The 25,462-nt window shown below is 39.8% G+C and overlaps 1 protein-coding gene across 3 annotated transcripts in view; it reads right to left on the bottom strand.

Moving 5' to 3' along the window:
- Positions 1-25,462, bottom strand: part of SLIT3 (slit guidance ligand 3) — a 463,613-nt gene that overhangs the window by 148,572 nt on the left and 289,579 nt on the right. For all 3 annotated transcript variants that reach the window (XM_056502336.1, XM_056502338.1, XM_056502337.1), the window contains 2 exons: positions 16,507-16,648; positions 3,215-3,286 (listed from right to left, as the gene is read on the bottom strand). In XM_056502336.1, coding sequence (XP_056358311.1) covers positions 3,215-3,286; positions 16,507-16,648 — 214 coding nt within the window. The remainder of the gene's footprint in view (positions 1-3,214; positions 3,287-16,506; positions 16,649-25,462) is intronic.

Here is a 25,462-nt window from a genome sequence, read left to right as displayed (position 1 = left end):
TGTTGGATAAGGAGGTTCCATCTCCTTCTGACTTGACTGAGAGAAAGGGATTCAATTTTGTTCTCGTATTTTTGTTCCCTTTGTCTGGCCTGCTTTGGTGAGATTGTCCTATTCTGTCTTTCATTTACACCAAGACAGAGAGAGGCTTTTTTAAGCTGCACAAATAAGACAATTTAGATGACATAAGGCTTATTTTCTTAGTTTAGGGTGGTATCTCAGAACCACTCAGGGGAAATGTGCCTCTTCAACTGGAAATGTAATAAAATTTTCAGGACTCCACTCAGGCAGGGATGACATCAGTCACCTCATACTCCCTCCCTGCCCCTCTGACAGCATGGTAGAAATCTCTTTGAACTCTCCACCTTGGAGACTGGCTGTGCTCAGTCACCAGTTGGGGACATAAATTGGTTTTGACTTGGCACCAGGGGAGCAAAGATACCCTGCACATTGCTGAGTAACACATGACTGTATGGCTTAAATGTCTTCACTGTAAAAGGTTTTGAAACAAAACAGATTTATTTTTAGATGCAGCCAGCTGCAAAACTATTAATAGCATTGGTTGAATACTCCCTTTGTTGACTAACATTATTAAAAACAGATTACTTGATTATCTCCAACATATAAAATGGACTGTTCTCATCTGACAAGAGCACTCAGCAAAATCCATGTCATATATGGTTTAGTTTGTAGAAGCTGCTTAAAAATGTCACAACTCCACAGAGCTACTGGGAAGCTTGTGGAATCTCAATGTTTTTTCTGCTAAAATGTGGTAAAATTAGTCTGACAACATGAAATGCCACTACAAGCATCTGAGCTAGAGAGGTGCAACCACATCCTTGGAAGTTGTTCCATGCTCTTGGCTCTCACTCTTGCTCTACTGGAAGTTGTTGAAGAGACATTCTAAACAGCAAACTGCAGCTACATACAAGTATAACACTTGAATTAATATACATTTTTTTGCTATCATCTTGACCTAATAATATCAAGTCATATCAAGATTATGTTGGACAAGTGAATCTAATTTAATAATTAATCTCAGTTATCCAATTAGCTAAGGAAATGAAACTTCATTATCTTGCAGGAAATACTCAGTAAAGAATCAAAATATAGAGAGTACAGAATTGCAAATGAGGACTATTATCACTAACTTTCTTGCATATTTATTCACCAGAAGAAGAAAAATACAGTAAAATTTAAAGGGTTATGCTAATACTATCCTCTGAATGATATAAAATATTATTATAGTAATTAATAGTAACAATAACAACAATTATTTTAATGTTCTTCATTTGTACCCCCAGTAGGGTATCCATTAATTAAATTGATAATCTTCCTGGTATGGCACTGCTCATTGAAATCCAAGTGACAGAAATGAAGAAAGGTTAGCAAAACTTCAGTAATATCAAACTTGTCCTTCCTCTAAAGGAAAAGGATGGATGATTCTTTTGCTTTAGGATACAATCTTTTCACCAAAGTATATTTTTGTGTTACAGGACTGGGAATCCTGAAAAGATGGTGTCAATAATCTCTTTAAATACTGAGAAAAATGCCACCAATAACATTATGTGCAACAGAACTGTTGCTCAATCCAGAGCCTCACTGTCCAGCAGGAACTAAACTTTAACAAGAAGACAGGTGGATAAATAAATAGCAAAACAACTGGTTTGTTATGGGACATTCTGCAGCCCAAATACCTGCCCCAAGTTCTCCCACAAGACCCTGCCATGTTAACTAAGCTTTGGCACAGATCATCTGGCACAATAACTTATTATTTCATTATGAGCTCACATCTCAATGATTATGCCAATTATATCCCAAAAAGCTGTTAGCACCACTTGCTAATGGAATTCTGCTGTGAAATTCTAACATTAATCATTTCACATAGCAAATGCTGCATTGCATAGGGCAGCTATCCACATTAAAGAATATTTTTTGGTCAACTTTCATAAAACTAGAGTTCACCAATCAATGAAAAATCAAAAGACAGTAAAACATCACAAAAATCTAAAATTAGTCATACCTTAGAAAGAACTATGTAGTGATTTTAATAATAAAAAAGTTACAATTTAGGTCACTGAAGAGGGATCCATCATTATTCACTGAAATTACCATCTTACTATCCAATACAGTACTTCTTTAAAAATACATACAGCTATATTGGAAGTGAGACAGAAGACTAAAGACCATCTAAGATTGATGATTTGACCTGTTAAATATTAAGATCCATATTTACAGCTCTTCAGCTCTAGGAACTTGCTAAGCTGGGACTGGAAAACAGCAACTTTGCCCTTAAATACATGGTATGGTGCAAGCTCCCTTCAGTTTCCCAAAGCTATCTGATAATCCAGTGTGTTCTGTGAAATGAGCTGACAGTGTCCTAATTCCAGTATTGTTCACTTCAGAGAAGAACTGCAAAGGCACTTTTCCAGCAGCATTAGCCCTGATCTACAAAGCCTGAATGATTTCTGGAAGTTACTGCTCCAGTGGCAACATCAATATCTCCATACTGTGGTGAAGTAGGGGTAACTTGCTTTGTTTGATTTGTGTCTTCATGGAACTGTCACATCATCTCTCACATATCAGTCAAAAATGAAAGGAAAACCTGACTGGGGGAATGCCCCATGTTATCTGCATGACAGCACCACTACACATCAGGATTATTATCTTTTTTTAATCCAAAGAGAAAACACAGGAGGTAATAAAAGGAAGAATTATCTGGGTATCTACTGGTGATTAAGCAACAGAGAAAACAAGCCCCAGCAGGTTTCTTTGTTTTCTTGTAAACAGTCAAACCATTTCAACATCAGGACATCAAAGGCACTACAAAGAGCTCCTCACTGCTCTGCAAGAACCTGACTCCTGCTATAACTGGGGTCACCACCCTGACGTGCTGCAGACAGGCACAGAAGGGATGAGAAGAGAAACAGAACTTCAAATCTCTTCTGAGGAAGCAGGTTTGAAGTTTGAACAGACTAACAACTAATTAAATCACATCGTTTATAATAGGAAGTGAAATTAAGCATTATTAAGGATTTCATGCACTGCTAGGCATCCTGAACCAAATTCCATTGTTGCTAACACTCTGGAGAGATGATTTGTGCAATCCCCAGTGATTTCAACACAGAATTGCCAATATGTTTCTAAAATGAAGATACAGAACTTGAAGCTAGAAGATCCATGATTGCTCTTGCATGTTGGTCTTATTAAAACTTACATTCTCTTAAGCTTCTTGTACTGGGTGAAAGCTCCAGGGGGAATGATTTTGATGAGGTTTTGTTCCAAACGTCTGAAAACAAACAAAGCAATATACAAGTTAACTACACAGCTATAAGAGAGGAATCAAGTAAAATATGACAGCACAATTTATATAAATACAAAGCAATTTTACAGGGTTGTATGCAAAACATGTTTTTACTTTGAAGTTAACTAAATAGAGAAAATACTGAGAAAATTACTTAGAAAAATAAAATAATCTCTTTGACTGCTAAATTGGTCTAGAAAAAAGTGTCAAAAGCTAAGGTAATGCTCATGGAATTATTAAAGAATAATAGGCATATTTTATTATTTTTTATTATTTATTCACTGCAAGATGAATTCAGATTTTTAAGAGGATGCGGAACATTTTATGTTAAAAGGGTAAAAAAAAGAGAATTGCATCTTCCTATTCCAAGTACGAAACACTTAAGTTTTTCTAAAGTATGGACAAGATTACATGAAAAATCTGCTGTTTTTATTTCTATGATTTGGCTTGAAAGAAATATTTTTTATGAAGTACCATAAATGCATGTATCACTAACATAAAATGTAAGCAGCTTTAAGACACCACATGCAGCAACCACTGACATTAATTTCTGTTCCTTCCTGGTAGTACTTTCAAGTATTTGTCAGCAAGTTCCCTGAACTCCTGCTAAAAGGAATGTCTTCTCCTCAGATGAACTTTAAACCTTCATCTCCATTAGAAATGTAAAAGTGGATCCTCAAACCAATTCCACTGACCATGGTAGTTAAACTTCTCCTGATCTGGGACTGAGACCAAAATGTGGTTTTACCTTGCTCTTACTTATTATTGAAATGTTGTGTATTTTTTTCCCTGAAGTGTCCTAAAAAGCAACAGTTTAAATAGTAAAAAATCTGTGGTTGAGAATGGCTTAGAATTGAAATACAAAAACATATTGAAATGATGGAATGAGGCACTCCAGTCATTTCAAGTTGCTGCAGCAATGCAGAGGGGAAGAAAAAAACTTTAGAACCAGAAATGACAATAAAGTGAAATGGCAGAAGGGGGAAGTAAATCAAGGTTTGTAAAGTACTAGGGAATAGTAGAGAGAAAATGTGCAAGCTCTCTATCCCTCTGGTGATCTGTGCTTTCATAAGCAAAATAAAAAAATCCCCTTGAAAATAAGATAATTTGCCAGCTCATTTATACTCTGAGAAGCTATTTAAGTACAAATATTTTGGTATTTGCACAGTCAGCCTGTACAGCCAATGTGCTCACCCTCTTTTATATCTGTAGCCGTCTATTTTTCCAAGGTTGTGATCAGAGTTAATTCTATTCCTTGTTTTGTGATTTGAATTAGTGTCTGAGATTTCCCTTCCAGTTGGTCTAAATATAACACGCTTTATTTCTGGCAAGTCCACAGTGAAATGCAAATTGCTGTGAGCTCCAGCACGCCACTATTGTTGGGTGTTTGTCACCAGAATTAGCAGCACACACTCTTCCCATAAAGGCTTTTTGTCAGCTTGCCAGCCGGGTGTTTAACTCCTCCCAAGTGTTCCTGTGCAGGCACTTCTAGGAACAAAAGAGGGTCATGCCTGCCCGATTTCCTGGCCCTGGGGATGGAAACTGGGGGCTCACCCATCCTGCACACCAGGGCAGCATGCAGTCCTTACATGGAAACCCAAATACAGGGATGGGGAAAGCGTGTAGCATTTTGCAAGTAAAATTCCAAGGCAATTTTAGTGACTGAAGGGTGGAAATTCACACAGAGTTTTTTTCCCTCGCAGGGTGAAAAAAAATATCTGAAATTGGAATAGACACAGGTCCCAAGTAATAAAAATAAAATTAAAAAAGGGAAATTTCTAGAAAAAGTGGAAAGGAAGACAGAAACAGGAATTATTTGAGAGCTGCATTCTGAAGCTACCTAGTGAACTCTTCATCCTTTCCTACAAAATCTGGAGCAGATGGTCTGTCCAGATAGATGGACAAGGCTCTTGTCATCTGCTACTGTATTTCCACCACAGCACCTGACATTTTTTTATTCCACGAAGCCCTTTGCAAACGAAGGACTAAAGAGTGTTTCTAACACCTTCTGCTCAGTGCACTGCACCTTGCAGATGGTACCAGAGGAGCTCCACGAGCCCTCATTAGGGTGTGTGAGCTCCAACTCGGGCACAAAACACAGCACTAAGTCCAGTGCTGCATTAAATGAGCCTGTGCTGTAACAGAATGAAATACTGATCTGACTTCTATTTACTTTTTACATAAATGCTCGTTATAGAATGGCAGACATAGCCTGAAAAACACAATGCAGTTTCACAAGTGAAATAACAGAAAGCACCTTGTTTGTATTAGTACTTTACTCTTTCACCTCATTTAGCTCACACATGACATGTGGAGTACAGCAGAAAATTAAAAATTCTAAGAAATTTTAGGTTCTGCCAGAAGGGGTGTTGGCAATTTCAGGGTGATGAAGGCCTAATTAAGAAACACATAATGGGAAACTGCTAGAGATGCCATCTTTGGAATGAAGTGAAAAGCAGTATTCTTACCTAAAGTTGTCCTTTTCCCCTCCAAAAAGTGAAAAAGTGTAAATTTTGCAGCCACATTTTATTTCAGAGAAGATTACCTAGGTTACTAGAACATGACCTTTGGAAAACTGTGTTTTTTATGGTCTATCCCTACACTATGGAGTGCTGTCATACACTATAAAACCATCTGTGCTAGTGCAAAGCAACATCTGGGAGTACATTTTTGGGGGGTATTACCAGAATACACTATAAAATAATTTTACAATACATTTGAGAAATCTGTACAAGACACATAGTCCTAAAGGGCTAAATTTTGATAATTTAAATTACTACCCTCCCTCCCACTAAAGGTTTCTTACAACTCAATAAAATTTTCCTTGATTCTCCTGTGGTATTTCATACTCAGATCTATTTAAGAGACTCACCAAACAGAATTCACAAAACTGATAAAGTGAATTGGCTGTGTTCAAACTCCCAGTGGTTTTTGCTCCTCCTTTCATTCTGTGGCCCTTGTGGCCATGCCATGCTGCCAGCTGAGTGCTGAGATGAACTGAAGCACATCTCCCCCTCCCAACACACAGCAATGCTCTGTCTGCCTCTCCCAGCTTTATTTTACAGGCTTTGACAACAACATCAAAGGACAGGAACAATTTCCTTTCTCCTTTCTAATATATCATCAGAGATTGGAAAGTATGAGGGCCCACTGGATTGAGATCCATTTTTTCTTGTAATAACACGATGCTAGACAGGATAAAGTTCTCCTTCTTCCCACTTTTTTTTAAATGACTTTGCAGCAATGACAGCAAAAAGTAAACATATCAGAGAAAAAAACTGAACAAAACAAACAGGGGGAAACCATGCAGTTAAAGATGAAAAACTATCCCAGGGTAAAGAATAAGCACTCAAATTCCCATGCTAATCCATCTCAAAGTTCACTGAGGTGCAAATCTTTTCATCACCCCCTCCGGTGGTGCCTGTATTGCTCACGCCCAGGATGGCAGAACACAAAGGATAAGAACTCTGCCTAACAGGGACTTAGCTCACACTCAGGAGTGATGAAGCCATTCATCTTGAAGAGTGATTCCCCCTGCAGACTTGGGGGAGAAAGATGTATTAATTTGGGTCTTAACTATCTCCCTTTCATTGAGGGGAAGAAAGAATTTGTTATTTGGGTCTCTAACGGAGCAGTTTGCCAGCAATTTTCCCATTTCAAACACTGCCTCAGCAGCTAATGTGCAATGTTTTGTCAAGCTTACCTACCCATAACATAGACAAATCACTACCTTGGAGAAAAGGAGAGGGAGTGAAGCATCAGTACTGATAATTCTCAGCTGTCAGATGAATAGAGCCTACAAATGAGACAGCCATGCCCCATTAACAGCGCCACGAGCCCTGCCTGAGCCGTGTCACAAACGTCCCTGTGCTTGGGGCAGGCACCCACGGCCCTGCTGGGACACAGAGAGTGAGAGGATGAGCCAGACTGCTCCCTGGGCTGGGGCTCTGCTGGGCTGCCAGGAGAAACAGCCACGAGCCAAAGCCACCTGTGAGAGAGGGAAACGGGAGAGCAGCACAAACCTCACGCCTGGCAGGACACACACAGCCTGTGTGAAGGGTGCTGGGGAGGAAAAAACCTTGTTTGCCTCCTGCCCTATATGCAGGATTTGCAGGGAACTGGGTGGGGAAAGAAGGAGCATTCACATCCACCATGGTGACAAAACCCAGGGCTGGGGAGAACCATTTGTATTAGGAAGGTGGAAATTTCTAGGGAACACAGCAATCAATCCAGGGACTGAAACAACTGGATTATAAAAACCTACCTGGACCATTATTTTACATTTATCTCATAATTTGGACTCATATCTTATCATGCATTTTGGTCTCTGATGAAGGCAAGTTCACAGGTGTATTTTCAGTATTGAAGGTGAATAAACCATACTAAATAAATCACCATCACACACGGTCTTCTTACTACAGATATGAGCTGGATCTAATCCCTGCCCTGATGCCTTTCTTGCCTCATCATCTGAAATACAAGCTTTACTCCTACCATGCACAACAGGTTTGGGTTTGCACTGGAGCACTTACCCAATGACAGCCCCAGCGAGGAGCTGCCCTGGCTGGGAGAGAAGGGAGGAATCCTGCCCTGCAGTCAGGACTTACAGCTCATCCAGCAGTAAAACATGAAACAGCCACAGTGCAAGGCCAAAACCTGCAGTCCTGCTGCTTCAGAAAGTGCTCATGGACCTAAATCCCAGGGAAAAGCTTTTTGTGGCTCTCACCCCTCAGTCCCCAGGTAGAAAACAAAGTGCTTTGGGATGGCAGGATATGGAGGATTTTAGATGTCTACACTTACTGCTTGTTTTAACAGTTAAAGCCTTCACCCTCCACCCCAGCCAGACTCTACCACCACTATAAAACCCCTAAACACATACAGTCCTCCAAGACTTTTATACTGCTGCCTTTCATAGCAGCACCTGAATGATTTCCAAATAAAATTAATAATATGCATTATAAATCCCTCTTATGGAGTCTGCCTTAGGAAATGGAGAGCTGAGAGCCAGTAAACCACCCACCTGTATTAATACAAGGTGACAACTGGAGTTTCCCTTCATATTCCCTTTAGTGTTGATTTTCAGGGTCTAGCTGTCGAGACAGGACTGCTTCCTAACAACTCAGCCAAGGGCAGATCCTCAAGAGACAAAATCCTATCAGCACTGAAGTGACTTGTCAATGTAAATCTACCTAGGAAGTTACACAGATAATTCTGCTCTCCAAAAGACATCTTTCAGAATGAAAACAGATGTTTTGATACCTGATACCATGGTGTTATTCTAAAAGCAGTGCTAGTGACATTGGATCTTCTGACACACTGCAGTGAATTTAGTTTCAGCTGTGTAGCTGACCAGTTGCTCAGGTATCAGCTGGTAACCACTGAATTTGTGATGGCAGCCACATTAAGAATGTGACAAATCCATCCTCTGTGTTGTAGCACATTAATTTTGCATTAAATATAGCACACAGACAAACAGGAAACACCAGAGAAATCTGCAGACTGGCATTTCACAAAATCTCTTTTGACAAAACACCAACGTCTCTCTAACCACATTAACACCAGAATGAAGAATTGTTCTGCCAAACCTCTAAGTTTCTCCATCTACCACTGTGATACTCCACGCCTCTGGTGGGAATGTTTGGCCCTTCTCATCACCTTTCATTGTACTGTCCCTGCCAGTCTCATTCACACATTTTCCTGTCTTTATCCCTGGATGAGGGCACTGAGCCCTGAGCTCCCTCCCCTGCAGCCCCACAACTGCAGGAACTGCTGCTGGGCTGTGCCCAGATGTAAAAGCAGAGTCCCCAGGTGAGTCCCCTGAGCCATCACCTGTGGGGATGTTTAAATCAAACAGAAGCTGTTTTGGGGGTAGAATACAAACTACTAATGCCTCCCTGCTCTGATTCTAGACTAGACAGGCAATTTCCCACCTCAGCAGACTTTACTGGGTCGTGTGCACTCAGGGTTTGCAGGGGGAGCTTTGCCTCTCTGCAGGCCTGTGAACACATGTGCAGGAAACTGAGTCCTTGAGCTGGAGAGATGTGGCAATTTCCAGGTCCCTGCAGGTCCGTACCTCATTCATCCAGCACATGAGGTCCTGAATGCTGATGTTTCTGAGATGTGCTGTATGAGCAGCAGAGATGTGGATGCCACACCTTGACACCCAGTGATTCCAGTACAGACCCAGTGATTTTAGCTCAGAAGGCTCCAAAGAGCCCATCCCACAGGGTGCTGCATGGAGTTCTGGTGTTCACCTCCACAGCACAGCATCTGCTCTGAGCCTCACTCAAAGTCAGACCTCTGCTCAGCACTTTTCACTGTTATTTTTTTGGGATTTTTTTGGTGTGAATTTTTTTTTTTTTTTTCCTGAAGGGAGACAGAGAGTTTCTCCAGTACCTATGTGAAAGCAATCATTATTCACCAATGGCTGAATCTGATAAATATAAACCTGTAGGAATAGTTTTAAACAAGCCAGACCCAGAATATTTGCTTCACTGAGAAGTGAAGCAGTCCCAGAAAGACTAACCCTTAAACACATCACATTGCTATTTAATTATTGCTTGAGGAGGTCGATTCTCAACACCCTCTTTTGGCTTCCAATTATTTCAAGAAACTTCCAGGCCAGATCACTTCTCACATTTTCTCCCAATGCTGTAACTAGCTCAGGGATCTGAGGACTTCAAGCTGATTTGCATTTTATTTGTCAAGTTGTAACACAAAATTATTCTTTCAGACTTAGTGAAAATTGAAGTAAGCTGACAGAAAAGATAAAAAGTTATTTCAAAATCTCTAACTTATTGTTAAGGGCTGTGTACATTCTGTAGCATCTGTTTTTACTGCACATTTACAATACTGACAAAGAAAAGGCAGAACACCAGAAATTAGCAGGAAAATTAAGTAGCTTTCTGGTAGTTGAAATTCTGCCATCTGTAATATTTTCTCAACAGATTCTGTCATTTGACAATAGACATCCCTCAAAACCTGTCTTATTTTCACAGTCTTTTAAAGCAAAATAAACAGAACATGTGTTAGCCAAAAGACAATTAGTATTTCATCCAGTAAAAAAATCTGATTAGTATATTTTATGTCAAAGTTGTGATTTTATGCTCTCTATTTTATTTTCTGTAATTGTTTTTCCTTTTCATAATCAGCTTTAAGAATGTTTATACTCATTATATATTGCAATCTCTTTATTTTGCTTGGCTACACAGGAGCTTTGCAGTGAAATTTGTATTAGATAAAAGATATATACCTTTTTAGTTATACCATTTATTTTTATTGGTAATTATTAATTTATGTTTATACTGGACTGAAGTGATGTCTCTGGGAAAAAGAGGCTACACACACACACTCACACACAAGCCCCCCAAAACCTAAACCAAACTAAAAACCAAAACAATCTCAAACCTACAAACCTTTTAAGTTTGCTCCTACACAGCTTGCCTGAGTAAACTGATCTGCAACTTTTTTTCTAAAAGAAATCTCCCAATTATAAAAAGCAGTGAAGAAAGTAAAAATTGCTATGGCCAAGATGAAAATTACCATGTGAAATCTAGATTTATCAAAGCAAACCCATCTTCTTGTGTCTGCAGATGACATTAGTTACACAACTTCAGAAATAAAAGTAAAGATGCAAGGAAACAATCTGCCTTGATCTTGCAGCAGAAACTCCCTGCTGTTGCTGCTTGTTTCTAAAACTGTGAAATGCAGCTTTCTGTTTTCCTTAATTTGTCTCAGCATAGAAGACACCTGCATTCTTATAGTTTTCCATATACTTATATTTTCTACACTGACTATAAATCTAAAGTATTTTATTTATTATTTCTTCATTATTTTTGTGGTTTGAACTCAACAAAAATTTTTCTACATATTTTTGGCCCGACAAAATAAACTTGTGTGGAATGCAAGACACAGTTTGTCTGGTGAGATCCAGAAAATGGTAGTCAGGTTAGACATGAGAAGCTGTCCAGAGCCAATTCACAGCAGTGAATGAAAATCATATTATATGATTCAACTAGAAGAGCCAAGCTGGTTCTCCAGCCAGAGAACTTGCCACCAGAGGCAATTATGGAACATTTACTGCAGTCTTCAAAAATACTGTGCTGGATTCAGCTGCAGTATTTACTGGAAGCCTGGGAAAATTATTTTAATTTTCTTTCAGGAGGAAGAACAATGTTAAATGAAAAACTGTCATTCCTTTATACATAAAGTTTACAGTTTCTACACACTTATATCTTGATCAGAGGAAAACCTCATGCCTTTATGAAACTGAGAATTTCAAAGCCAATTGTTAATAAACACAAAAATGCTGTCATGTAGTTAATTTGTAATTTATATAACAAAAACTTACTCTTATTACAATGAATAGTTACCTGTGCTCAATCTTTCTATGATAGCTTTTCTGACTTTATTTTAATTGGAGGAAAATTAATTTTAAATATACCAGTAACTTAAATGTCCAGAAATTGTTCATCACCTTCTTCAAATCACAAAAGCTTCCTAAAGATTCACCTGAAATGCACATTCCTGCAGGTACTGAAGAATAGAGAAGGCAATTTCTTTCTGAGACAATTCCTGAAACAACAAACACAGCAAACTGTTCTGCTTACAGGTCTGCAACACTGCCCAGCACAGTGGTACCCTCATGACATTAAATTTGTCAGGAAACCATTCATTAAAGGTAGAACAAGTAGAACATTACATTACAAAGTGATCATCTTGCAGAAAATTGGGTTTGTGTTCATTTTGCCAGAACCAGGAGAAAACCAACATTGCATTTTTCCTGTGCTCAGACTCTAGAATTTTTCCTAAGAGTAGAAACTCTGCACTATACTAATACTAATCATGTACTACTCCTACATACAAAAGCATCAGCTATCAAAAGTGAAGATACTAAACCCATGTAGAACAAGTGAATAAAGCTAACCTTAGCCAAGCCTGGATGCTGGTGGAAGGGAGGGCTGCCAGCCCTGTTTGCCCTGCTCAGCTGCCATTCAAAGCTGTGGTTGTTGCCTCACCAAACATGGGTGCCCAACCTGCACCTTCCCTTCAGGGACTGGCAGCCTCTTTACTGTCTGGAGCAATTGCAGCAGCATTTAAAGAAATGGGTCTTGTTTCTGATTCAGGTACATCCCTCCCAGCTTTACTCTTGGCTCATTCAAATCTATTTCTCTCAAGCTCACCAGATGCAGAGCATGGTACAGGTTAAGTAACAGTGGTGAAGCAAACATGATGTGAGCAGATCTCAGACCTGTTTCAGGATTTAAGGAGACACTTTACATTCTGGAGTTTGATTTATAAGTCTGCAGATGACTGAACTTGGTTTTTCAGAGCAATTAGCACTGCACAGCACAAAGTGTTCAAAGCACAGTGCCTGTTGACTTTTGCTGCAGCTGTGAGTCCTCAACACTTCTGAATGTCTCAGCTGAGTCAGCCAGAACCCAAGATTGCATCACCAGTGACCACCCAAGGAAAGTTTGTGCAAGTCACTTGCCCAGAATCAATTAATAAAACCACAGGCAAGAAGATATATAACCCAATTCTCTGAACAGCATTCATGAGATTATCTTCCCCACAGCCCCAATTTTACAATTTTCCTGTTTCTGCAACAAGTGATCAGACCCTATCTACATACACATCCCTGATGCATCCCTAGACAGCAAGAAATGAATCCAAGCTTTCAACAGCAGCATGACAGGGCTGTTGTTAAAGTGAATACCATTAAAAATATACACAAAAGCTTCAAATGACAACTGCAGCTACAAACCTTAACTCTGGCATTTTTAGCACTTTCTAATTTATTTCTTTTTACTTGAAAAAGATAATACATTTAATTTAGTGACCTCAAACCCCACAGTCCACCCTACATAGCTGGTCTCCACTGCCACCAATCTCAGGCCTTATCACTAAAAATTCCTCACTTTCTCAGACTCACAGCACTTCTCTCACCCTGCCTCGATTTCCTTTGTTCCCAATTCTTCTCCTCATGTGTTTGGTTGTTTCCTTATTTGAGTTCACCCTTCTTTTCCCATCAGTTTCTGTACTGGGCTCAGCTTGTTTACATTCTCTTAAGCATCTGTCCCAGCCACAATCCAGCCTCTAGCTTTAGCAAATAATTAATTCCTTCTTTTAAGTAATCTGATGATCTTTCAGAGAAGCAGGACCCAGTGCCAGTGGTTGCTGCTCCAGCATTTGCCTCCAGGCACGAGCACCCTCTGGCAGCAGGAGGGGGGCTGTGCCCTGCTTTCAATCAGGAAGGTCTTGCACCAGCTGTTACCAAACACAAAGGCACAAGTGGTGGTCCCTGCACTGCTGTTTTAAGGTGTACAAAATTCTCAGACAAGATCTGCCCAGAATTCACATCCTAAAACATAGCCTTGCTTGCAGTGACAAATGAAAAAATGAGTGCATCAGTCTGAGGCAGACAAGCAGCATGGAAACTTCATTCTAAAGAAGAGGCAGAGGAAGAGTGTTGTGAGGTGGGAGAAGATTAATAGGGAGTTACTGATACCTGTCCATGACTGGGAGGCATCAAACAAACGTGGCAGGCAGCACGTTGAAGCAAATACTGTTTGGACACTACAGCCAGGGCTGGCAGTGCCCCCAGTGCCCACATCTGCACCTGCAGGAAAGCTGTCCTTTGGCTGGTTTATGCCAGGGAATCACTAAAGACTGAGAAAGAATCTATCCAGCCCATGTCCTGAGCCAAGCAGCCCAAACCACGTGCAGAGGGAAAGCTGCTGCAGGTGTTTGTCACAGCATCCTCCCAGGCTCCCACACTGGTTACACATCTCTGCTATCCCCTGGCTTTGCTGGCTCTGTGGCCTCAGCTGCCATTCAGTTTGACAGGCACTGGCTGCAAGGCTGTGATCAAGTCTGAGCAGATAAACAGATTATTTGGAGACTTTGTCCCCACTCAGTTTGTCTGTCACCCCTCCCTACAGCTCTCCAGCACCACACCCATTCTGCACTCGCACCATGCTCCCTATTTACCCTGCATGCATTTTCTCTCACTCTTTCTACACAACTGCACCCTCTCCTTTGACTGATGCTGACCCAGTGTAGTGGAATGACCATCACATCATATGCATTTCTGTATTTCTTTTCAGGTGCTTAATGACTTTTGTTTTCACCCAAGTAATCATGCAAAACTTTTCTGTGTTTATTCTCCTGTGCTTCTCTATGATACAAACTCTTCATTTCTCCTCTGAAAAGCAAAACAGAATCACTTTGCAAGCAGAGAATCTTCTGTAGCACTCAGCACACAGTCTGTATTCCTCAGCTTCAATTTCTCCTAACTCATTTTTCCTCAGTCAATTTGGCTGCTGCTGTCAGCTCCCAACTGAACAAGCAGCTTTATAAAAAACCAAATTGCATTTCTACATTCTTGCTACCTGTTTTATGAAATTATGAAAAAGCAAGTCTGAGATACAGATTTCTGGCTTTTCTAAATCACTTAATAGCAAACATTCTTGCAATAAAGTCCTTCACCTCGAGGAGTAATAGAGTAACACAACAGACTTCTAAGTCATATGTGGCAGAGGGAAAATTAGCATCATATGATGCTTGTTTTATGCCCCATGACAAGTCAGTTTCCTGGTTTGTGATAGGTTTTTATCAACAAAAACAGTTTTAGGACTTGTTGGCTGCTTTGTCAGAGAAGGTTCTGCCTATCCATGCTAATGAAGAAAAGTAGGAAGGCTTAATAAAACATTTTTAATTAATATTGAAATAGAGTGAAATGTAGGTCACCTTTAATAACTGTGTTAGAGCAGCAGCTGTGTGTTTCATTTTTGTAGAACAGTTTGTAAGTCAAGGGTTCTTACCAGAGCAATTTGGCTTGCAAGAAAATACTGAGTTAGGGGGAAATACAAGAACTAGTTGAATACAACATTCCTTGGGGTTCTTATGCCCACAGCATAAGAAGGACATGGATCTGCTGGGGCAAGTCCAGAGGAGGCCACACAGACATGAGAGGGCTGGAGCCCCTCTGCTGCTGAGAAAGGCTGAGAGAGCTGGGAGGGCTCAGCCTGGAGAAGAGAAGACTCTGGGAAAACCTTAAAGCCCTTTCCTGTGCCTAAAGGGGCTCCAGGAGGGCTGGAGAGGGACTTTGGATGAGGGCTAGAGTGACTGGACAAGGGGGAATGGCTTAAAACTGCCAGAGGGCAGGGTTAGATGGGATATTGGAAAGAAATTCCTCCCTGTGAGGGTGGTGAGGCTCTGTCACAGTCTGCCCAGAGAAGCTGTGGCTGCCCCATCCCTGGAAGTGTCCAAGGCCAGGTTGGATGGGGCTTGGAGAAACCATGGATAGTGGTAAGATGCCCCTGCCCATGGTAGATGGTCTTTAGGATTGCTTCCAATCCAGAACATTCCACATTCCAATATGAATTTATGCTTTATGAATTTATGGTAAATTTTGCTGTATACCAGTATTTCTGCAGCAACAAGAAGCTGAATTACTCCAGTGACCATACAAATATTTGAATTTATACTGTGTAGACTGCAAAAGCTAGCTGGATGTCAGAAAATTCAGTATGATAAGAACCTAAATAGGAAAAGAATTGATCTGCATTCCCTGTGGACTAACCACAAGCAAAATGGTTTAATGTAACAGCATTTCAGGACCACAGTAGCATGAAGTCATGGGCACAGAAATAGATGGTTCCAATTCCTAAAGGTAGTAAAGGTAAACAAGTCTGTAAAACTAGCATCTGATTCCACAACAGGAGTCACAAAACTGTTAAAGAACTAGAAATGTGGAAGACAAGATATAGAAGGTAAAATCAGCAGGGACAATGTGCTCTGATGTTCTAGTTCATTATAAATGCATCCTGCCAAGCTAAAAAGATGTTCCTCCATCTCATGGGGAAATCACTGGCTAGAAATAAGAAAGGACTGTGTATTTTCATTTATTGACTACAGAACTGCAGTTCTGGGTTTGTGAAAAGTAAACACAATCTGAACTTAAGGCCCAAATAACTTTATCTTGCTTTCAGGTAGAACAGTATCAAACTATCTTAATTTACATTTTAAAATGGTTTGAGCCTTTAGACCAAAAGAACAAATTAAAGAGGAAAACTACAAAACACCTGACAACTACTTTAAACAGTTTTTGAAACATACACCTTTCTTCCACACAGGAGGCTGTGAAATGGAATAAAAATGGAGAGACATGGAAAAGATTTGTGCATTAGGCTGGCACTTACATTTCCCAGATGTCCTCTGGGAGGTTGGCTGGGATCTCTGTTAAGCCCCTTCCCCGACAATCCACGACGTTGTTGCTGCAGGTGCAGGCAGAGGGGCAAGTGATGGAACTGGCACTGCACGACGGGGGCTCGGACTGCGCACCTGGCACACACGGGAAGCATAAAAGGGTTTTAGAAATGATTGTGTGAGATTTGAACAACGAAGTACAGCAGGCTCTGAGCTTTGCAGATCCTCTTTAATAGAAAGTAATAATGTATTTGCAAGTGAATATAATATTCTACGAAGCAACTGCAGAGAAAACGTAAAAGGTTGCTGTGTTCTCTTCCTCCTCATTCTCCACTCTATCCATCTCTTTTCCTCATGAACACTTCCTTGGTCACCTTCATGCTCATCCATATCAATTCATTCAAAGATTTTTAAACTAAGCTTTAGGATCAAGTATTTTCAAAAGTTATCTTTGCCTAGAAATTTCCCTTACACAAACACTTGATTCCTTTTACACACTGAGAGAAGACTATCATCAGCAATGACTTCTGGTTCTGAAATCAGGTAACCTGTCATGGCCTGAAGACTGGGAATATAAAGCCAGCTTTTTCAAGATTAGACAATGCAATTAATGGAAACAGGAAAAGAATTTTGAAAATCATGAGTACAAACCTTCAAACCCTTGTTTAAGCTAGACACAAAGACACAAAGCTACACAGAGAGAAAAGTAGCATGAGGACATTGCTCTATACAAATTCTAGTCAATTCATTAGATTCAGGCTTAATTAAGTGTCATTACTTTTTTCAAAACTGTAGCAATTATGTCAATTTTACTCAAATGGTTATGATTCCTACATTTAAAGTTTTGATATATGCATACATTTAGCCATAGATAAAATGGGTTTGCTATGCTAATTGAGGTTATCAAGATGTAGCAGTTATTGGTTTATTTATAGTGAGTCATATTTCCAAAGTACATGGAACACAAGAAGCCTCAAGTATCTTTATCTTGATATACAGATGGCTAAATGTGAAGGCTTGTGCTAGTAAGAAGTGACAAATATTGTAAGAGATTGGCCTTTTGGGTGGGAAAAAACAAACATCATAGTTGTCAAAACACAAATACGTACAAAAATGTGGAAAACCTGCTCACAAAGCTGCACCTTCTTGGGGTTTGTCTTTGAAAAGACCCATGATTGATACTTTCATCAGTTCTAACTACAGGTGACAAAAAGTTAATAAAAATAAAGAAAAAAAAAATATTTGCACCAACTTGCAATCCAATGTTCTTTCAGACAAATAAAGATTTTCTATAAATGCAACATTCCTATAAATTTCCTCTCTTCATTTACACCTCCATACTTGCTTGGCTTAACTCTAACTCTGCACAGCTGTGTCAGCTTCTATAGAAAGCTACATATGTCCCTGCTTTCACAACCTTGTAAACAGCACAGAAAAGTCAAATTGGAAAGGGATTCCAGTGGCATCTCTAAGTGTCATTACTTTCAAAGGCAGACACAATTTGAAAGGACATCAGCTGAAAACTTCTGCAGGTGATTTTACACTTGCAGAGGAAGCCCTCCTGGAAAGCAAAACACAACTCCTTTCATTAGAATGGGAATTAATTTAAATTTGTCTGAGTTTCCTTAAGTTCAAGCATTCTGTCATCCTCTTTAAATATTATTTTGTAACCAGGGATAACAGAACTGCCTTATATTAAAATACAATGTCGAGTTCCAGGGTAAGATAATTTCGATTGTGGGCAAAACATTGCCAAATTCGAATACTGGGTTTGAAATTATTTTTTTGGGTGATCACCTGACTTTCTGTCAGGACACCAGAAGAAAACTCTGGGTTTCACAGAGTAGTGTTTTAACATCAGAGCTCTAAGTGGCTGCATTTTGGCAGTGCAGACCTCAGAGCTCCAATCCAGGCATCCAGAATTTAGATTTTAAGAGGTAATAACCATCTAGAAATAAATGGATCTCACAGGAAATTTGAGCATAGACAGGGGTCAAAAACATTCTTTATGAGAATGGGCAGCTTCTTCCACCATGAGATGATCCTAATGATCCTTTCTCTTTGCTATAATACCCTCTCCAACCACCTTGACAGCTGCAGGTAAGGAGCTTTCAATCAACAGTCCTTTATCTTAAGACAGAGACTATTTCAGTGTCACCCTGAAGAATCACCTGGGTTAAAAAACTACTGCAAAAAGAATTCAATAACGTAATTAATATCCAAACCCATATGCATATGGTCCAAAGAAACAAATTCATATTTATCAAGCAACCTAAACTTTGACTTGTTCCAGTTTCAAAATCTTTTTATTGGTTTAACACAGTCTATACACGTGACCCTGCATTTAACACAGTAGTTAAGTGGTAGCTGTTTGAACTAAACAAGGAAAATGTCACTAATTAAACATGTACATGTATAACAGGCAGGAAAAGCAGCTCTCCTGGGTTTCTTTTCTGGCAATAGAAATGCAGGGCACACAGACCACCACACTATCAATTATTAGAATTGTTGCAAAAGTAACAGAAATCTGCACAACAGCACTGCCAGCTTTGTCCTTCATGGAGTCTAAGGTACCTGTAGGATTTGAACTGTGACTACTTCCAAAAGTAGTTTATATTTCCTCAAAATGCACAGAACCCTCTGTTTGTTTAAGAACAAGAGGTTTGTTCTTGGACCTGATCACCAACATTTTACATTTTCTATTTTTCTGCCTAGTCTGTGGTACAATGGCCAAAACAAAATGAAGGACAGGTGAGTGCAAACGAGCTACTGCAAGCTTTTAGGGAAGGGAGAAATTATCAAATTAGGAAGAAACTTCAGAGCAATCCTTGTTTTCTCTGGAAGGTAAAAAGTTGGTAACAAGGTCAAATCTCCCACACAGCCATTACCATCTCCATGTCTGATGTGCTTTCTGAAGAGGCTTTGTAGCAGGGGAAAATGCATTTTGCACAGTTGTAACACCACAACATATCACTGTGGGTTAGAGAAGCAGTAGTACTCTCCCTTCTTGCTAGGGCACAGCATCAAAGAAGCTGATGGAGCTCTCAGAGTGAGTTGTGACACCAACAGCAGAAGGCTCAGTGGAGCTGAGCTCAGCTCAGCACCTCCCCAGTTCTGGTGATGCAGCACTGCAGAGTGCTAGGAAAGGCAGAGCATGCAAGAGGGGATTGGATAAAGCAGTCTGAAAAGGGAGAAACAACAGAAACAAGCCTCTGTGGAACAAAAAGCAGGTAGCAGCAGGAGAATCAGAATCATTAAGGCTGGAAAAGACCTTCCAGACCACTGAGTCCAGCCACCAACCCAGCACTGCCATGTGCATCTCTAAACCACCTCCCCAAGCACAATTTTTTCTCCTTCATGAGCAAAAGTAGATCTAGACTGTAGGTTTCTGAGCCTTTTAATGATAAAAATACCTTGTGTATAAATTGCTATTATCCTGATGGAATGCTTTTGCTTATGTTTTTTTTCCTTGGCAAAGAACAAAATACTGTATTGCACATGCACACTCAACAGGCATCTAGCACATATTCCATCAGCTCTCACACAAAAAATCATCTGTTAAGGTGAATGTTTCTTGAATAACATTAGAAACAGAATTTCAAATCTGATTTGGATTTAATGGCCCTGCTTCAATGAGGATCCATTGTTTGCAGGTCTATAGAATTAAAGAACAAAAAGAACCCAAGGCAGTTTAATCAGTGTAATGTTTGTATTTTTCTGGAGAACTGTTTAAAGAAAGACTGGTCAAGAAAACAAGTCTAAGTAGGCTATGGAATTTAAAGTTATGAGAACTTGGCTATGACTTCCATTGGTTTGCAGACTATAAGCATACTGATGATCAAGGGCCCTGACACAGCACAGCCTCTAAAGAAGGATATTTGAAACCTAAAAATGAATTTTCCTTTTGCTGCCAATACTTCTTCGAAAGAAAAGGCACAGGAAAGGCAGAAATATTTCAAGATTCCTTTTTGTGTCCTTCACAAGTGCAGAAGTGTAGAAGTGGCTGCAGCAGAGAAATGGTCACAGACAAATCAGCTGCATTTACATTATTCCCCTTCTGAAGTTGTTCTCACAATCTGTCATCTTGCCATTGCAGACTTTTTATAATACACAGCAGCCCTAGTTCACCATGTTAATTATATTTTTCTCTGAGATAAAAAGCATCAACTCAATCATACATTTTGCTAAATTTAAAACACTAACAAAATGTGGAAGCCAGGGTAGGAGCATGATTAACAAAAATTACTATGCTTTTTTTTTTTACTTCATGCAGTGTAATGACAGTGTAAATAATTATGGTTGTTAATATCAGGCAGCCCTTTAATTTACAGTCTCAGATTATGGGTTAGGGAAAAAGAGGAAAAACAGGGGAGACAGGACCCAGAGGTTTACAGAAAATCAAATGCTGTTTTCAAATAAGTCCCTCATTGGCATCTTTCTAAAGCAGCAAACAAACTAATATTACAATTAGAATATAATTGTTATGGTGTATAAATGAACAGTTTAAATGTCACAGGCATCTAAAATAAATTTTGCAATTACTAAATAAACTAAATAATCTCATTTGCACTGACACCCAATTACAGCACACTAAGCAGCATGTTTTATTACCTCCTCACCTATCCAATCACCTCTGCAGCAGCTCCTTTCCATCAGCAAAATGTTAGTTATTTGTAAAACATGTTAACAGACTTTAAGATAAATCTGACAGGATTTCCTGGTTAAAAACCTGTGCTGACTTTACATCATTTAAAGTATATCAGAGACATGAAATTATTGATCAATAAACAAAACACTACAAGTATTGCAGATCCATGGATAGAGTATGACCTTTTGGGTATAATTAAATAACCCACTGGAAGTTCTGACCATGCTGGGATATCTGAAATCAATTCCTACTGCATGAGCCATAGTTTGCTCTAGATTCCCAGTGATATGAACTAATTTATTTGAAAACACCTAAAGCAGATGCTGCCCCTAATTGATGTCTGCATCCCAGTTTAAAAGGATATTTGAGCACAGAGTCCTGCAGAGAGAGATGGGCAAGAGAACCACAACTGACCATATGCAAAATTAACATTCCTTACTGAGGGCAAATATTCCTCTAATGGACAAAATTTGTATGAATTTGTTTATCCTACACAAATGTGCAGCAAATGTTTGAAGCAAATATTTCCATCTATGGTTGTTCAACAGCTATTTGCTGAACACAGCTTTAAGATTTATGATTAGTAACTTAAGCTCCTAATTGATGTTAATACCATTGAGTTCATGGTATGCAAAGGCTTGCCAGTCTTGAATATTCATTATTTGATCCAAGTTCTCTGCTTTGCTGAACATTCCCAAAGAGCAAATTTATCTGTTAAAAATTCATGGCACATAGGCACAACAGTTCTGTAAGGCAAAAGTCAACACTAATCAGTTTACAAATCAATATCAAGGAAAAAACCTGAAAATATCCAACCACACTGAAAGGAAGGTCTGGCTTAATGAATGAATCCCACTTTACTCTACAAGACCCTACTTAGTTTCACAATCTATCAGTAAAGTAACATCATTGAAAATCAGACCTTACTGCACACTATCTTATCCTAAAAGCACTGATATTACAATTATTTAATTAAGAATAATAGCACCACACTTATGTGGAATACTATTAATAAAAATGAAAAAAAAAACCAGTAGAACAGAGAAGCAGCCTCAACCATAACATTTGAGGTTGAACGGGTGAATTTCTTCTTCTGAAGAATTAGTAAAACACAACCTGTGAGACAACTTAAGTCTATAAAACTATGATAAAAATGTTTTTCTCTCAGGGAAATTTATTCCACCTAAGCCTTCCAAAGGAGGGGTTGAAAAGTCAGATTATCTCTTATGCCCTGTACCCACTCTGAGCCTTTCTTTCAAGGCCATTGTCCAATCCTGTCAACACAGGCATGTTCACCTTAAGCAGGTAGAACTGAATTTTCCAACTACTGCACACAAGGAAGGCTGCTAGTGTGCATTTGTTTCTCTGAGTATGGACACTGCCTGCTCTTCCAAAGACTAAAAAATTCTAACAGAAAGTCTTAAAAGATGTAGTGCTCCTGCAGCCCAAATGGTGCCTGTGCACAGTCATCTCATTAATGCCAACTCCACAAGTTGTATCAGCTCTCTTGAAGGTGCATATGAAGTGACATTTAAAAATAGGTCCAGAAATAATACAGTGAACTTATAAATATATTCAAGCATAAAAATGAAGAGGAACATAAATTATTTAAGTGAAAAGGATGCCACCTGCACAAGGTTAAAAGATGGATAATGGTCATGATCAATTGTGAGCCTGTGAAGGGAGTACAGTTCTAAACAGGTGATCCATCGTGGATGTTCCATGATGAAGTTTGATGAAGTTGGGGAAGGAATAAAAATACTTTAAGACTACTCAGTCCTTAGGCTTTGATTTACTGCTATTTGAAAAGGAGTTTTAAATACTACATGATTTTGTTTGCTTGCACATTTGTCTTTGCTCCTCGCCCATCTGCATCCTGCTGCAGCAAGCAGGGGGCTATCCCTGCCTTGGCACAAAAGCTGTTTTCTTCAGGAGGAGGAGGAGGAGGGTGGGATTCACTGCAGCCAGAGGCATTACAGACTGGCACAGCCATTCAGAGATGGCAGACACAGTGGGACATGTCTCCTGATAATGACATCCAAGGGCTCCAGTCTGGTCATGAGCTTCCCCATGGACAGATCTGGAGGGAGGAAATGTTTTTTTCCAGGTCAGTGGGCAAGAACTGAAGAGTGAGGCACCATCCCCTTCCCTGAGCTGCCTTGGGATTCCATGGACCAGATTCTTTGGCATTTGGAACATGCTAAGGAAGGCAGTGAAAATAAAGACCTTTCCGGGGACAGGCTGGGGTTGCTGCCTCTGGTCTTCTGCAAGAGGCCCTGGTACATTCAGGCTCTTTAAGGTGTCTGGAAATTATAGAACAAAATTCTTACAGATTTTCAGAGCTAAACATGCCTGCCTGCCATCCCAAGGGGTAAATTCAAGGAGCCAGGAGATCCTTTCAGTTTGACTACAGGGTGTTGGTGCCCAGCTCTGCCGGGGAAGCTGCTGTGGGAAGAGACCAGCTCTGGCTGCTTCCATTGGGCTGCACAGCTCAGCCTGCCCTGCAGCCCCTGGTGCCTCTGTCAGAGTGCACCTGAGAAAGGGAGGGAGGTGCCAGGCAGCAGGCAGTAAGGGAAAAGCTGTGAGAAACAGCCCTGGGAGCAGCCAAGGCAGAGAATGAGACAGGGAAGGAGGTGCTAGAGCAGATCCTGGTTTCACCTCAGTGCTGTGAGGAGGGGGAGTGTGAGCAGCCAACCCACCACAGGTGTAATGCCACTATGTAACATCACTAATTTCACTGTCAATAAAGAAGAAATTCACACAAACCTGGTGTTCACTCTATGCAACTTTGCATTTACCCACTATTAATTTCTGGAATTATTTTATAAGCAGCTCTGTGCTTGCTTTCATTAGTCTTATTAATTGTGAATCAATAAATAAGTTGCCAATCACCTATAAGTATTAAACAGAAAAAGTCTACAGATTTCATGCAAAGGCTTCTCCACTTACTCAAAGTCTACCCTGTTCCTCTGTATTTACCACGACTGCTCTCTGTGAAACAGCTCCAAGCACAGCTGTGGTATTGCCATGAAGCATTTTTTTTTCTGTACCAAAATACTACCAACATAACTACTCATAAAACAAACCACCAGCTTTGGACATTAACATAAAAGCTAATCATGTTATTATTTTTACAGCAACAGTTCAAAAGCTCAGTGGCTGAATAATTATACCCCAACCTGCCATCATTAAATAAGCATTAAAGGGCTATACATACTGCTCTGGGGAAAAGAGAGTTCCAGAAAAAAAGGCTAATTATACTGAAAGGTAAGACATCATTTTCGGTAATAAAACTAAATTTACTGTAATTAAAAGCCAATTTTCAGCTTTGGTCTTTAAAGAAATATTAAGTGCTGTAATAAATACATATTTATCTTTCAGATTCACAGGATGGTCCCCCAAATGAAAAACACCATATGTGGCATCTTACATACTAAGCAAGTCAAGAAGTAAATTCCTACAGTATGAAACACCATCACTGCTAGTGCTAGAATAAATTTAGATTTGTAATAGGAAACTTAATGGAAACTGAAAACAAACAATCTGATAAATAGTGATTAGTATCCCTCCAAATTTCCTGTACAATTGAGGAGCAACTAACAAAAGCACAGTACTGAAATGTTTCTTCAGAATAAATGTTAATGTAAGTTTGTGATAGCAAATTGTAACAGGAGGTAAAAATTCATCAGCATTCCACAAAAATTTCCCAAGATCAAATTTAAACCACAATTTTTACCAAAAGGCTTTAAAAGTGATACAAACTTTAAATCCTGCCTAGACTCCGCTGTAAGAACACTTACTGGATCTGTGGATGGTCACAAAAAGCAAGAACAGTGAGAAAACAGCTGCCACCACCTAAGGTGGCCCAAAGGTCACTCTTTTGGAAAGGGGTCACAGTTAGATGAAGTGGATAAGGTCCCTTCTAAAAGCAGTGAAACAGCTGAACAATGAGGGTGTCCCACAAGGCAGAAAGTGACCATTCAAACACACACACAGAGGTCTCCTCCTCCTCCCAGACTGCTTATCCTGCTCTTTAAAAACAAGGGCAGCTCATCTGCATGAACAGGGATGGACTGCACAGAGAGGAACCCTAGTCAGGAGCCACTGCCCTGCACCAGCAAAGCCTGCATCCCTGGCAAAACCTGCATCCCCAGCAAAACCTGCATCCCATCCCCAGAAAAAAACCTGCATCTCAACAAAACCTGCATCTCAGCAAAGCCTGCATCCCCAGCAAAACCTGCATCCCATCCCCAAAAAAAAACCTGCATCCCTGGCAAAACCTGCATCCCCAGCAAAACCTG

The sequence above is a fragment of the Oenanthe melanoleuca genome, chromosome 13 (assembly GCF_029582105.1).
Source record: "Oenanthe melanoleuca isolate GR-GAL-2019-014 chromosome 13, OMel1.0, whole genome shotgun sequence".
In the NCBI taxonomy this organism is placed as follows: domain Eukaryota; kingdom Metazoa; phylum Chordata; class Aves; order Passeriformes; family Muscicapidae; genus Oenanthe; species Oenanthe melanoleuca.
The sequence above is the reverse complement of the archived record's forward strand: the minus strand, read 5'-3'. Positions and strand labels throughout refer to the sequence as shown.